General features: G+C 33.6%; 2 protein-coding genes across 2 annotated transcripts; one reads left to right on the top strand and one right to left on the bottom strand.

Annotated features, from left to right (window-relative positions):
* The first annotated feature begins 6,363 nt into the window (after positions 1-6,363).
* Positions 6,364-10,071, top strand: LOC111025070 (receptor-like protein kinase 7). The gene is made up of 2 exons (XM_022302927.2): positions 6,364-9,228; positions 9,360-10,071. The coding sequence occupies exons 1-2, from the start codon at positions 6,621-6,623 to the stop codon at positions 9,716-9,718; spliced, it is 2,967 nt and encodes a 988-aa protein (XP_022158619.1). The 5' UTR covers positions 6,364-6,620; the 3' UTR covers positions 9,719-10,071.
* Positions 10,072-10,179: 108 nt separating this feature from the next.
* Positions 10,180-14,065, bottom strand: LOC111025071 (neurofilament heavy protein). Its single transcript, XM_022302928.2, has 10 exons — positions 13,830-14,065; positions 13,274-13,338; positions 13,135-13,181; positions 11,775-13,022; positions 11,624-11,696; positions 11,411-11,536; positions 11,196-11,318; positions 11,028-11,105; positions 10,736-10,935; positions 10,180-10,643 (listed from the first exon to the last, which is right to left on the bottom strand). Exons 1-10 carry the CDS (start codon positions 13,981-13,983, stop codon positions 10,433-10,435), a joined length of 2,325 nt encoding a protein of 774 aa, XP_022158620.1. The 5' UTR covers positions 13,984-14,065; the 3' UTR covers positions 10,180-10,432.
* Between the last annotated feature and the right edge of the window lie 1,066 nt (positions 14,066-15,131).

The raw sequence follows: 15,131 nt of genomic DNA, 5'->3' as shown, positions 1-15,131 counted from the left end.
TTGAAATTTCTAAGAATTTATTAGAATTTTTAAAATATAGAGACTAAATACAAGATATCAATTTTCTTCTATATTCTAATCTCACACACTAATTAAACTCAATTATACAAGTTTATAACGACTAAATTAAAGTCGTTATTAGAAACTCTCGCAAGACTATACCAATCTTATAATTAGTTTAAATCCTATTATACTTCAACTGATTCATTTTAGTTCATACGTTTTCAAAATACCAATTTATTCTTCTATTTTTAACTTTTGTTCATGTTAGTAATTGTACTATCGAAAGGTTCATTTTGGTCCATATTTCTAAAATTTTAACACAAAATTTATACACAATGATTATATTTCAAAAAAATTTAGCGAGTGGTCCATATTTCTAAAATTTTAACACTATATTTTAAAAAATTTAATGAGTGGAGTATAAAATTATGACCTAAAAAATAAAACAAAATCAAAATAATCATTTTTGAAAAATATAGAAAAATTAAAAATATAAAAGATGTTAAAATAATACAAATACCACTGGAGTAACACAATACTATTTAAATCTAACTAAAAAGAATAATTTAAAGAAAGTGTGAATTGGTAAAATATTTCGGCAGCCATATAATACTTTTTCTCTGACAAATTTGACTAAAAATAGGTGACAAAGTTGACTGATGTAAACAGAATCTTGAACTTATGACAATGAGGATACAATAAAACTGACACCTGGCTCTCCTATGTCCACCTCATTTTTTTATTTTGAATTTTTTTTTATTTATTTTAGCATCAACCAAAATTTTCATTTCCATGGAAATGTCGATGATTTAATTTTCATAAATATTGATAATTTGTAGATGTCGATGGATAATTTTATAAAAATTGGAGAAACTAAAAAATTGTAAAAAGCTATTTCAATTCACAAATAAATAATTTTCTATTTTTAAATAAGTTAAAAAGGATTAAAATTAAAATTATATATTATTGACATTTTGTTGATATTTTTTATATTTAGTTGATTTTTTCTTTAATACAATGAAAATGTTGATGTGGATATCAAACTTATGGATACATAGAAAATACCATGACATCAACCTGTAAATTTCATAAATTTTTAATTTCATGAGGTTAAATTAAGTATCATGATCAATTAGTTTGATGAGTCATACACATGTTACTATACTAAAAATTATTGGCTGGATTCGCCATATTTATAATTATAAGATTGAAAAATAATAAAAAAATAATATTGTGATTTTTACTTTTTGTTACATTTTTTAATTTTTTTTTATCATTTATTATTATTAATTTTAAATTTGATGAATTTTGAGAGATTTGTTCAATTGATAGATCTTGTATATCGATTTTGCATTGATTTTTTTTAGTTGATTTTTGTTGAAATTAATGAATTTTATGAAAATTTTTACGTTTTTCTTGATTGAAATTAATGAGTAAATGTAACCAGAAGAATCCAATAAAATGTAAAATTTGAAATATATGAGTCTAAAATTCAATTGGAAGAAATTAAAGTTTTAGATTAAAAATTGATTTAATGAGTAAAAGTTTAAATTTAGATAAAATGGTCACCCACCAACAGAAAAATAAAAATTTCATGAATGTTTGGAATAATCTACCGAAGATTTCTTGGTTCACGTGGAAAATTTTGCAAAAATCAAGTTTTTATCTCTTTTATTTTTTATTTTTTTTATGGAAAAAAACAAAAAGGAAAAAATAATAGTTTGAAATTTGAATGAATTTAAAGTAGGTGGTTGGGGCAGGGCCCACCTTTGTCCTACAAAATGATGACCATTTTTTTCCTCCAAAAATTATTAAATTTATAATTGATTTGTTATTAAAGTTGCTTTATTTTTTGCCCAATTATTGTTTTGGAAAGTCCTTAATTATTGCACTTGTAGAGTTTCTTTAAAGAAAAAAAACATCAATATTGCATTTGTAAAGTCCTTAATTATTGCACTTGTCACTGATTTCAACTTTAAAATAATATTTTTTCCCAAATTCTTTTTATGACTAAATAACAATTTTGAATGCTCAAAATTTTCTAACAATTTTGAGTCGAAGGGATTATTATAAACTTTTTAAACTTAAAGGAAACAAATTTAAAAAGAGAGTAGAACTTTAGGAACTAAAACAATACTTTAATTATTATTATTTCATTTTAATTTAATTATTTTAATATATAGATTCAAAATTTTATCCAAGTTAATCTATGAAATTACGAATCAACATAATATTTAAAAATCTCCTTTTAGTTTTCTTTTTCAAAAATCAATAGTATATTATACTTTTTCGTTTAATTTGTTTCCTAATTTTTTTTAATTAAAAAATCACATATTTTGAACATAATCAGTCATGAAAATTTATAAATACTATCCTTGTCTCTTTGTGTATATCTTTGAAGTAAATAATTAGTTTGAGAATCAAAATCAAACAAATAAATGTTTATTGACAGAGGTAAAAGGAAATATTTGAAGGAGGAAAAAAAAAAGATGAAAATGAAGATAAAATAAAATAATTTTAAGAAAACACACATGGAAAAAAAGTGAAATAAAAAAAAAGTCAAAAAAGGTGGCCATAAAATTCCATTTTGTAGTTAAAAAATGTATCGTATGCTTTGCTTGTCGTGCTTCACTTTTTTGGGCAGCACCGTCTTCCCAATAACATTCACTTTTATAAAGTTAAGGATTTGAAAAATACCTCCAAACTTTACCATTTATTTTAATACTATCTTTGATGTTTCGTAAATGTTTCGAGAATATTTGAGAAAACATAAGTTGACGTGGCAGAATTTGAATCAATATGATTATTAATATGACAATTGTTTGTCTCAATTTTCCTAAAATTCTTATTTATCCATTTTCAAGAGAGTTTGCTTCTTCGTTGCTCTATCCAATTTCCTTCAAGATTTTGACTTTTTTGGCTCGTCGATCTTGGCCGGATCCCATTTTTGGACCGATTGCTCGTTTGAGTGTTTTGGGCTCTGATACCATATCAATATTTATGGGATTCCATCTCAAAACTAATTGGAGTTCATGTCTATTATAAACTATTGTAAGGTCATTTTTCTTTTCAACGTGGGATCCTTAACATGATTTAACCATTTTAGAGTGAACAAAATCACACTCATCTTGTTTACTACCATTAAATTTTTTACAAAATAAGAGAGATTTCTTTTTAAAAAAAAAATAATTAAGAGTTGTCAAATTTTGAAGGGCGGTTAACATAAAAAGATAAGTGTGGGTCAGTATCGAAGTATTGTCATTTTATAATTTGGATGGAAGAGACCATAAGTAAAATAAATAAAATCTTACCATTTCTAAGTTCAAATATAGCATTTTTTTTTTTTTTAAGTGGAGGTTGGGAATCAAACCTTCTAAATTAATAAAACAATATTTTATTTATTGAACCATATTTGGATTAATGCTCAAAAGTAGAAGCGTGGGTCAAATTTTTAATTTAAAATATGTTTTTCCGTGTCGGTTAAGTTTTCAATTTAAAATATGTTTTTTTCGTATCTACTTTATCAAAATTTTTTTCACTTACCAAATTAAGCATAACTCAAACGGGTTAAAACACATATTTCCGATCAAAAAATTGTTAGTTCGAATCTCACCTCCACATGTTATGTTAAAAAAAAAGTTATTCACTCTCTTATTTTATCTAGTTTATTAGCCCACATTTTTATGTCACATCATGCTAAAGTATCACTGATTAATCTAATCTAAACATTTAAGTGACAAGTTTGATGTTATTGAGTTAGGTTTATTTTAATTTTGTTTTTGGATTTTTCTCTTGTAAGGGTAGATTAGTATTTTAATTACAAATTGGATAGAGGAGACAAATAATAATAATAATAATAACAATTAAAATATCACTTTTCTCGGGAGTTATTCTATTTTGGTCTATATACTTTCAATAAATTTGTCTCCGTACGACAATACATCTTAAAATTAGTCTCCATCATTAGTTTGAAGTACATTTTTTTTATCTAACTTGGTAAAATAATAATAATAATTTTCATTGTCGACAAATTGTGAATATATTTTTCAAAATTTTAAAAAAGAAAGACTTCCCCCTAAAGTCAAAAGTTGAGAATGCATGAAAAATTTTAAAGTTTATTTAAGATACATGGACTAAATTTTGAATATTTATAGGGTTGAGGACAACAGTACCTCCAAATATGTCCACAATGGTATGATATTATCTGCTTTGGACATAATCCCTCATGACTTTGATTTTGGTTTAATTTCACCCAAAATGTCACATACTAATGGAAATAATTGTTCTCATCTATATACCTATGATATTCTCCTTATTTAGCCAATTTAGGACGACTTTGGTCGCATTCCCAACAATCCTCCCCTCAAACAAAATACCACCGAGCCTCCCCTCAAATAGTAATCCGTTTGTCCAAATCTTACCCAAGCCAACTCCCCTTCCCCGAAGCACACCGCCTGTCCGATAGAACTCAACCACGGATCATACCATGACTACCATCTTCTAAGGCTCACCAATTATTTTTTCAACACCCGATGATTCTAGTTAAATCAGTGGCATTGTTCTGATACTACTTGTTAAGGACAACGATCCTCAAGTTTCTCCATAATGATATGATCTTGTCCGTTTTAGGTATAACCCTCATGACTCTGCTTTTGGTTTCACCCAAAAGATCTCATACCAATAGAGATAATTGTCCTCATCTATATATTTATGATCTCCGCTAATGTGGGACTTTGGTCACATTCCCAACAATCCTCCCACTAAACAAAGTACCTCTAAATCTCCTCTCAAATATACATTCATGTCAAAATATCACTTGCTATTTCAATCAATATGTTGTAAAAATATTTAAGTGACAATTTTCATGTGGTGTTAAAATAATTATTTTTTTAGTTCAACAAAATATTCCAAATATGAGAGTGAGTATTTGAACCTCCAACCTTTTGATGAAGAAAATATATCTTGATCAGTTGAAATATGCCATTAAGAATGCTGAAAAACAACTTTTCAAAAATATTGAAATCATATTTTAGTTCAACTTTTATACTTAAAATATTTATATAATTTTGGAGAAGTAATTACAAGTATTAGCATTTTGGGAAAGAACATATTTACTTATATGGATACCAATTAAATAACAATTAACTTCATAAAAATTAATAATAACCCACATACTATTGATTAATAATATTTTTTTAGTACATTGCATCTCAAATGAGATGAGATTTGAACTTACGATTTATTTTAAAAAAATATAGAGATACTTTTACAACCCAACTATGCTGAAATAGATACTGATATTTAGTTGAGTAATATTTACCTATATAATATACACAGCTTTTTGATGTAACATAACATATTTATAATGGTCAATTTTTATTATATTTAATAAATAAATATCATTAAAAAAGTTTAACCAACAAAACTACCTCATTTTAGAAAATTAGTTCTTATTGACAAGGTTTTAAAGATTGATGCCAATAGAAACATTGAGATCTCAATTTTATTAAAATCTTAATAGAAAAATCAATAAAAAATGTTGATGATGAGAATTTCTCGAAAAATAAAATTTAAAAAATATCTAGATTAACCATTAGTATTTTAATATTTTTTCAATGAGTTAAAAATTCTTTTATCTTTAATATTTTATACACACTAGTGGCATTCTTTTATATTTTGACCAACTTTTTTTTGCAATACCATGAAAATGTCAGTACATAGGCAAACATTATTATTATTTTTATTTATTTATCAACAATAGAGGGATTGAAGATTTAAATATCCAACCTCATAGTTGCAGAAGATTACTTTGTGCCTTAACCCAATAAGTGTGTATATATATATTTTATTGATTTGGATAGTAATTAGGTTAAAAAAACATATTTGGTCATCGTATTTTTCCTAAAATAACAATTTAGTCCTTAAGCTTTAGTATGTAACGATTTAGTCTTTATACTTCTAAATAATTAACAATTTAGTCTTCGAACTATTTAGTATGTAACAATTTAGTTTACGCAGTCTAAAATTTGTAACAATTTAGTTACCATTGTGAAAAACCTTATAAAAGGCTCAAAATTAAGTGTCGACTTTTATCGTATAACAATCTAGTTTTTGTAATTCATAAATACATTTGGTCATTCGTTAGTTTATCGATTTACATATATAATAAAATTAATAAAAAAGAATTTCACGATGAGATTAAATCGTTACAAACTTTAAACAATAACATTAAATTATTCCATATAAAGTTAAAGGAACTAAATTGTTACCAACATAAAAGTAAGATACTCAAAATCATTATAGAAAAAAAAAATGTTTTAGAAACTAAATCATTACTTCAATCAACATATGACGGGATGAAAATAATTTTTAACCGAATATTTACCATATCTCTAATGAATTTGAATTAATAGATATTTAAACAATGCGAGAATGATTTGGGGAAACGTAGCCTTAAATATTTTTCTTCCTTCCATTCAACAGTTCTTACTTCTTCTTCCATTGCACGTAGAAGGAAGGTTCCCAGTTTGCGTCCCACAGTTTTCTTCTTCCACCTCCCAACATGTGAACATGAACCACCCCATTTTCCAGCCGCCCCTTCTCTTCAATTCTTCCCCATGACTGAATTCCCACTCCCCGCCGGAAAACTCCTCCGGCGCCGCCCCCCGCCGCCGCCGAGTCTCACCCTCTTCCTCCTCCTCCTCCTCCTCCTCTGCTCACTTCCCCTCTCCCATGGCGATGAACTTCAGTCCCTTCTGGCCCTCAAGTCTGCCCTCCACCACAACTCAACCTCTTCGGTTTTCAACTCATGGGTGGGAGAGAGCAATGCTGTGTGCAGCAGCTTCCATGGCATTGTCTGTGATTCCAATGGATTTGTTACTGAAATCAATCTCTCTGCCAAAAACTTATCTGGGATTCTTCCTTTTGACTCCATTTGCTCTCTGAAATCGCTGGAGAAGCTGTCTTTTGGGTCGAATCATTTGTATGGCAGGGTGAGTGATGAGTTGAGGAATTGTTCCAGGTTGAGGTATTTGGATTTGGGTCAGAATTTTTTTGCTGGTGAAGTGCCTGATTTGTCTTCTTTAGGGGGATTGAGGTACTTGAGCTTGAATAACAGTGGGTTTTCAGGGGATTTTCCATGGAAATCTCTTCACAATCTTACTGATTTGGAGTTCTTAAGCCTTGGGGACAATTCATTTGAACCAACAACTTCATTCCCAACTGAGATTCTTGAGCTTCAAAAGCTGTATTGGCTTTACCTTGCTAACTGCAGCATCCATGGAGAAATCCCACCTGGGATTGGGACCCTGTCTCTGCTTGAGAATCTTGAGCTCTCGCAAAATAAACTCACAGGTCCCATTCCATCTGACATTGTGAACCTCAAGAAGCTGTGGCAGCTGCAGCTACATGAGAATTCCTTGACCGGGAAGCTCCCAGTCGGGTTCCGGAACCTCACTGGACTGAAAAATTTTGATGCCTCAACTAATAATCTTGAAGGTGATCTGATGGAGCTGAGGTTCTTGACCAATCTGGAGTCCTTGCAGCTCTTTGAAAACCGATTCTCCGGTGTGATTCCGGACGAGTTTGGGGACTTTAAAGAGCTTGTTGGACTCTCTCTTTATCAGAACAATCTCACTGGCAGCCTCCCTCAGAGGCTCGGATCTTGGGGAGCCTTCATTTTCATTGATGTTTCAGAGAACTTCCTGTCTGGTCCTATACCTCCAGACATGTGCAAGCAGGGCAGGATGAATGATCTCCTGATGCTGCAAAACAAATTCACAGGTGGAATCCCAGAAAGCTACACAAGCTGTAAATCTTTGAATCGTTTACGAGTGAACAATAATTCTCTTTCGGGTGTCGTTCCTGCTGGGATTTGGAGTCTGCCAAATCTTACCATCATTGATCTTTCAATGAATCAGTTTGAAGGTCCTGTGGCTTCAGATATTGGTAAAGCAAAAATTCTTGCCCAGTTATTCCTATCGAATAATCGGTTTTCTGGAAACTTACCGACCGAGCTTGGCGAGGTGTCATCCTTAGTCTCAATCCTGCTTGATTTGAACCAATTCGCCGGTCCAATCCCGAAAACAATTGGCAAGTTGAAGAACTTAAGCAGCCTTTCCTTGAATGACAATAAGTTTTCTGACAACATACCTAGCTCATTAGGCTCTTGCACTTCTCTTTCTACCATAAATCTAGCTAAGAATTCGTTCTCAGGGGACATTCCAGAGAGTCTTGGATATTTGCCAATTCTAAACTCCTTAAATCTATCGAACAATGAACTTTCAGGCGAAATCCCAATGAGTTTTTCGCAGTTGAGGCTAAGCAGTTTCGACCTGTCTAATAACAGGCTAATTGGCCAAGTACCTGAATCGCTAGCGATCCAAGCCTTTGATGAAAGTTTCATGGGAAATCCAGGCTTGTGTAGCGAGTCTCTCGGATATTTGAATTCATGTTCATCAACCTCTAGCTCCTCCCACCATCTCGGAAAGTTGCTATCATGCATCATTGCTGGAATTCTAGTGTTGCTCGTGTCCTTCTCGTGTTTGTTGTTCGTTAAATGGAAACGTAACGATGCCAAGCATTTGCTGAAATCCCAATTGTGGGATATGAAGCCATTCCGCGTAGTGTGCTTCACGGAAAAGGAAATCATTGATTCAATGCATTCTGATAACTTGATAGGCAAAGGAGGATCTGGAAATGTGTACAAAGTTGTACTAAGTAATGGCAAACAACTTGCCGTGAAACATATATGGCAGTCGAGCTCTAGGGATCAAACAAACTGTCGGACTAGCACAACGATGTTAACAAAAAGGAAGACCAGGTCGTCGGAATATGATGCAGAAGTGGGTACTTTGAGCTCAGTGAGACATGTCAATGTGGTGAAACTATACTGTAGCATTTCGAGCGAGGACAGTAATCTGTTGGTTTACGAGTACTTACCAAATGGAAGTTTATGGGATCAGCTGCACACTAGCAGGAAGATTGAGATGGGATGGCAGATAAGGTACGAGGTCGCAATTGGAGCAGCGAGGGGGCTCGAGTATTTGCATCATGGGTGTGATAGACCGGTGATTCACCGGGATGTGAAATCGAGCAACATTTTGTTGGACAGTGAATGGAAGCCTAGGATTGCAGATTTCGGGCTGGCTAAGATTCTGCAGGATGGCCGTGGGGGTGGAGATTCGTCTCATGTCATTGCCGGAACACTCGGTTATATAGCCCCTGGTTAGTTAACTTGAATTCTGTTAACAATTTGACATTAAACAAAAGATAAAATACTTGAATAGAGAAAGAAGGCTGAATTTTATTGCTTACTGACCTTACTGATTGATCATCTCTTTACTTTGATGTCACAGAATATGCATACACGTGCAAGATAAACGAGAAGAGCGATGTTTACAGCTTCGGAGTAGTCTTAATGGAACTAGTAACAGGAAAGAAGCCAAATGAGCCAGAGTTTGGGGAGAACAAGGACATTGTACAATGGGCACACAGCAGAATGAGAGACCTAAACGGCAATCTGAAAGAAATGGTAGATTCTAGCATCTCAGAGGCTCAGGTGGAAGATGCAGTCAAAGTGTTGAGAATCGCACTTCGCTGCACGGCTAAGATTCCATCAACGAGGCCCTCCATGAGAATGGTAGTTCACATGCTTGAGGAGGCTGAACCCTGTAACCTCATGGACATTGTTGTCAAGAAAGGATGTGAAAAGTAATCAAGAAGAAGATATAGAGATCACTACTACTACTGCAGTATAGTATCAAGGGGACATCACAATTTTCGAGTTTAGAATTTAGTTTTACTAGAATGATTCCGAGCCTTTTGCAAGAAGCTAGCAACTAGAAGACTATACCTTAATCATTGTATCATAGATCACTGTTGGTGGGAAAAAACAGGTTTTGCCCCCTTCTCCTTTTCCTGTTTCCCCAATTTTCTGTTTCCTTAGTAGGAAGCATTTGTAACATACTGCAACAAATTAAGTTCCAGTTGCGTAATCATAAAAGTTTATAGCATGTAATCATTACAACAAAAGTATTTATCGACCATCGAGAACTAGATTAGCCACCATAGTTGCTATTTGAGCCTACTAGGACTGATAAAACACTACTTTAACTTCAAATTCTACCTGCTTTTTGAATGGTCTAGTCTACTTAACCAAACTTGGCATGAAAGATTAGAGGATAAAGTAAAGGTACTTAGCAATTCACTTTATGGACAAGACAAGAATTGATCGATTATATATATATATATATGGGTAAGATACAAATGGCATCCTATGTTTCAAATTCTTACTACTTCACACACTCTAGCTTAAAGATGGTTTAAGAATGAACTAACTAAATGTGACATGCAATTCAATGATTTAATTGAACAAACCGAAAACAATCCAATCGAACGTTCGAACTGATAACCGAGGCGAGGATCAAGCCTAAGCCAATTTTCTTGAGCAGCTCTTTGGTAGATGACTGCTATGAAGATTTAGATCCTTTGAAGGGATAGTTGCAGGCCTTCTTTTTCGAGACGGTGCATCTGATGGTTTTTTAGCATCCTTGTGACTCAATATGTTCTGTGAGGTTTCCTTCCTTGCACTGAGTTGGCGACATGGTAATAGAGAAGTTATTTCTTTAGATGATACATCCCTTCAAAGAAGAGAAGACTTCCATATGTCAGAACATCATATGTATGATTTAGTAATCAATCAAGGTTTCAAATATTTGAAATGTTTACTTACCTTCGAGGCTTCCTGACTTTTTCCTGTATCTTTCCTAATTCAGTCCTCTTCAATTTCTCTGTCTTCTTGGTTGCTTTCTCTTTGCCAGGTTCAAGCAGACGAGGAAGCCTCTGTTTCTGGTGCTTTATAGCAACACAATTTTGTGAATCCATTGTACATAACTTATGTTCAGAATCTCCTTTCTTTGGTACTGATCCTCCCTGTTAACATCACAGATGTTAGCAGAACTGTAGATTTGCAGATCTTCGGATAAAAACAAAGTAAACTAATTTTCTTTCTTATACCAACTTACTTGTCTATCATCTAGGGTTTTGTTCTCTAGCATCCTTTCTTCATGGTCTTCTTCAACGTGATTGTCACATCCAGAATCCTAACAAAAAGAAGAAGGATAAACAATCATATTTTGTCTCATCCGCAGAGGGGGAGGGGTTTGAAAATATAATGATTGAAGAAAACTCACTTGGTTCATGTTTTGATTTTTTCTCTGCAACTTTTCTCCATGTAACCTTCGAGATGCAGTGATGTCTTTCAAAGGACAATTAAGCTTTTTCCCCAAGTTTGCTTCCCTTAGTACACCTCTTTCCTGAAGCAACCCAACGAATCAGATTAGCAATGTGAAGAGTAATAAGATAACTAATAATCTTGGTGGTGGTGAATGTCCGAGGGATTACACACGTCAGTTCTTAGCTTAAATGGCTTGGGATTTGTGGTCTTTGGCCTGCTAGATTTCACCCCATGAGAACCAAGTGTAACAGGAATAGTAGAGTTCTCTTTTACAGTCTTCTTCACTACTCCCTTGACCTGCATCAATTTATCTATCCTTATAGCATGGATGAAACAAAAATATCATAGTAAAAAAACTGAGTTAATAGATGCAGTAGCATTCACCTTTGCAGTATTTTTAGATTTCTCATGTTTGCCAAATGTCACTCTTTCAGACCCATCGTAAGAATTATCTTCCCTGCAAGGTTTATCCTCAATGAATCAATAATCAGAACAATATATCCAACTTATGTGAAAATTTTGAACGGTTCAATACCTGTTGTCATTAGGTGCGACATTTTCGTCTGCTGTGGTTTCACTTTCATGCTCTATGTCATCATCAGAGGCCACAACATTTTCCTTATTTACACACACTACAATTTCTTTATCATCGCCCTCGAGATCTGAAATATTCATCTTTATTTTCCCTGATTTCATTCTCTCTTCACGATTGCATTCGTGACTCTTCTCATCCTCCACTTCGCATAGAACTAATTTGAAACAGTTATCTGTATTCTCGGTCAGAGGCTCCACAATGTTCATAACCTTTTCATCTCGATTACATTCTTTAACTTCACCCACATTTTCTTTATCATCCCTCTCCAGAAGTTCTGAAATATTCATCTCTAAGGCTACTGTTTCATGATTGTATTCTTGGTTCTTCCCTTCCTCCACTTCACATAGAACTACCTCGAAGTCACTTTCTTCTGAAATATTCTCTTCAGAATTTGAAGTTGAAGTTTTATTACCTTCAGAGTCTTTGCACATATCATGTGAATCTTCAACTTTTGAAAGCTCTTCCTCTAAATTTCCTTCATTACTCTTAGCAGAACTTGACAGAGAGCACCCTTGCATTGAAACATGCCTCGATTTCTCATCAATATCCATGTCACTGGCATCCTCATCAACAATTTCTTCGGCAACACGATCAGGAAGAGGCGGCTTTAAGTTCTTTTCTTTGCTTCTCCTCTTCAAAACTCTAGCAGATTTGGCATCCTGGCGTTTGCAACCACTCTGAGTTCCTAATGAATCAAAAACCCGGCTCTTTACCTCGCGTCCTCTTAACTTTTTCCTTGAAACATCAAGGGGCAGTGGCTGTCCGTCCCCTAACACATTCTTCTTTGCGCTGGTAATCTCAAGTTTCTTCATTGCTGCACATAAAGTTTTCATAGGAGTATTGATTTCTATAGAGGTTTTCTTCTTTGCATCCTTCTTGGGAGACTGAAAGATCAAAGCCTTAGCTACCCTTGTAGTCTTTGGCACTTCAGCTGATGTTGTCTTAGGAACTTTAACACTCAGAAAAGCATTGGGATTTGGGTTAAGCTTCCTGTTCCTTGGAGTAGTCATTGCCTTGGCATGAGCTTGTTTTGGTTTTGCATTCGGAGTCGGTCTGGGCTTGGCAATAGGCGGTCTAGATTTCGCTCTTGCATCCACTATCCTTTTAGAGATGGAAGATATAAGGGCTAATCTTGCCACTCTAGACTTTGAAGACTTTGGAGGAGCTGTAAGTGGACATTTCAAGTTCCTAGTAGTAACGGAAGACGATGCAAAAAATTATCAGTCATGTGGAAAAGAAAAGGAATGAAAATGGAAAAAGAGGAGGAAGAAGAAGAAGAACAGAAATTTTGGATCCAGACCTTCGTGCTCTCTGAAGCCGTACATTCGGACTCCTGGCCGCCATTACCTGCTCGATTCAACAAATTTCTTACATTAAAATGAAACCAACATACTACAGAACCTGCTCATGCTCATGGAGGAACTTAATCAACAACATACCCGCATAACAAAGTTTTTGTAAACGACTTCAGAGTCCATTTCTTCTGGATGCTCCTCATCACACCCTACAATTTTAATAAAATTGAAAATCGAGAGTGTAAGAGAAACAATCTGTTCTTGTAATAAGAATTTAAGGAACACTATTTCCACTCCGAGCTATTTGGTATAAAATACAAATTATATAACTCTAGAATCAACCACGCTAACTTCAAGTCCGCAAATCACAAGATAAGTAATATAAACACTAAAATTGGAATGAACAACAAGCCAAGATGACTTTAAGAACTCCATCTCTCAGCTATCGCTAATTCAAATACTTCAAAGTTCAGGCATAGCAGCAATTCACAGTAATAGCCGAAACAGAGATTCCAAGACACAAACTAAAATCAAACCGAACAGAGATCATAATGTAGTTCACACTTCAGAGCAAGAGAAAAACAAGCAAATTAAGAACAGGAGAGAGGAGTTCCGACAGATCAAACTTCAAAGAAAGAAAAGACATGGAACCCTAACAGTAAAAAAACAGAGCGATGAGGGCAAATAAGAAGAAACAAACCGACTCGCGAGCAGAACCAGTAGCGATCATCGGAAAGGGAAAGGAAGGGACCGGGAGCAGTGAAGTCGACGAACTTCGGCGCCTCGATCATCTCGTAGAAATCTTCGCCGACATCTTCAATGCTGGACTTCACAGCTTGATTCTCCTCCTCCATTATCACTGCAAGCAAGAGAGAGAGAGAGAGAGAAATACCGAGCAGAGTAACGATGAGAATTGGAGAGAGATGGAGAAGTAACCGAGGAGAAGTTTTTAAATCGGCGCGTTTCTTTCTGCAACTAGCCGTTGGAGAGAGGTTTCGGATTCGGACAGGCTGGTGGGGGTACTTTCGGAATTTCGGACATCTTTTTGGTCCGAATCCGAATCCGATGGACCCGGAGGAATGTGCTTTTCCGACAAAAACCATTTCACAATTCGGCCCAAACGTTTTGTTTTTGGGCTGGGCTCCACTTTTTGAACTGGTACATATCTAATATAATTTAAATAAATAACAAAATATAGAATCTAAAAAAATTTTTAAATATTTTTTAGTACAACATCTAGAGTGGATGTGGGGATCCAAGTCACAACCTTCTGGTTGGAATAGATGCCAATTGCCGCCGAACGGACTTTGACAAAAAAGAATTTTAAGACAGAGGAAAAGAATTAAAATATATATTAATGATTTTATTTAGTCAAAAGTATATTAGAAATTAACATTAATGGTACAATAATTAACATTAAAGGTTTATTTAGTTTGATAATTTTTTGTTTTCAACTTTTGAAAATTAAGCTTATAAACATAACTTTCCCCGCCTATGTATTTCTTTATTATTATTATCATTATTATTATTATTTTGCTTTAGTACAACATGTGGGTAGTGAGGATTTGAACTCTCTCCCCCGAGTTATGTTTTGGTTGACCACTTGTGTATTTCTTTATTTTGCATCTACTCTTTAAAAATATTTTCAAAATCTAAGCTAAATTTCTTTTAAGTTAAAAAGTAGATTTCAAAAACTTATTTTTATTTTGAAATTTGGCTCAAACTTCAAATGTATTTTTAAAAAATTTTAAAATATACTAAAGAAAATGGTAAGAAAACTAAAAATGAAATAGTTATGGAAGAAGACATAAATGGGTAGGTTATGATTGTTTGTTAGAGTTAATGATTATATTTGTTTGGATTATTTGCCACTAGAGTGGATCAATGGTGGATAAGTACATTGGTAAATAAGATGTTTTTAAAAGTTACATATTTACAATTGTTGCAAAAACATGCCAGTTATTTGATTAAAGTACTCATATATCTGACTAAAAATTGTAAA

This window comes from Momordica charantia (genome assembly GCF_013281855.1).
Source record: "Momordica charantia cultivar OHB3-1 chromosome 4 unlocalized genomic scaffold, Mcharantia_2.0 BLBB01000004.1, whole genome shotgun sequence".
NCBI classification, from domain to species: domain Eukaryota; kingdom Viridiplantae; phylum Streptophyta; class Magnoliopsida; order Cucurbitales; family Cucurbitaceae; genus Momordica; species Momordica charantia.
Note: the sequence above shows the minus strand (reverse complement) of the source record. Positions and strands in the feature narration are given on the sequence as shown.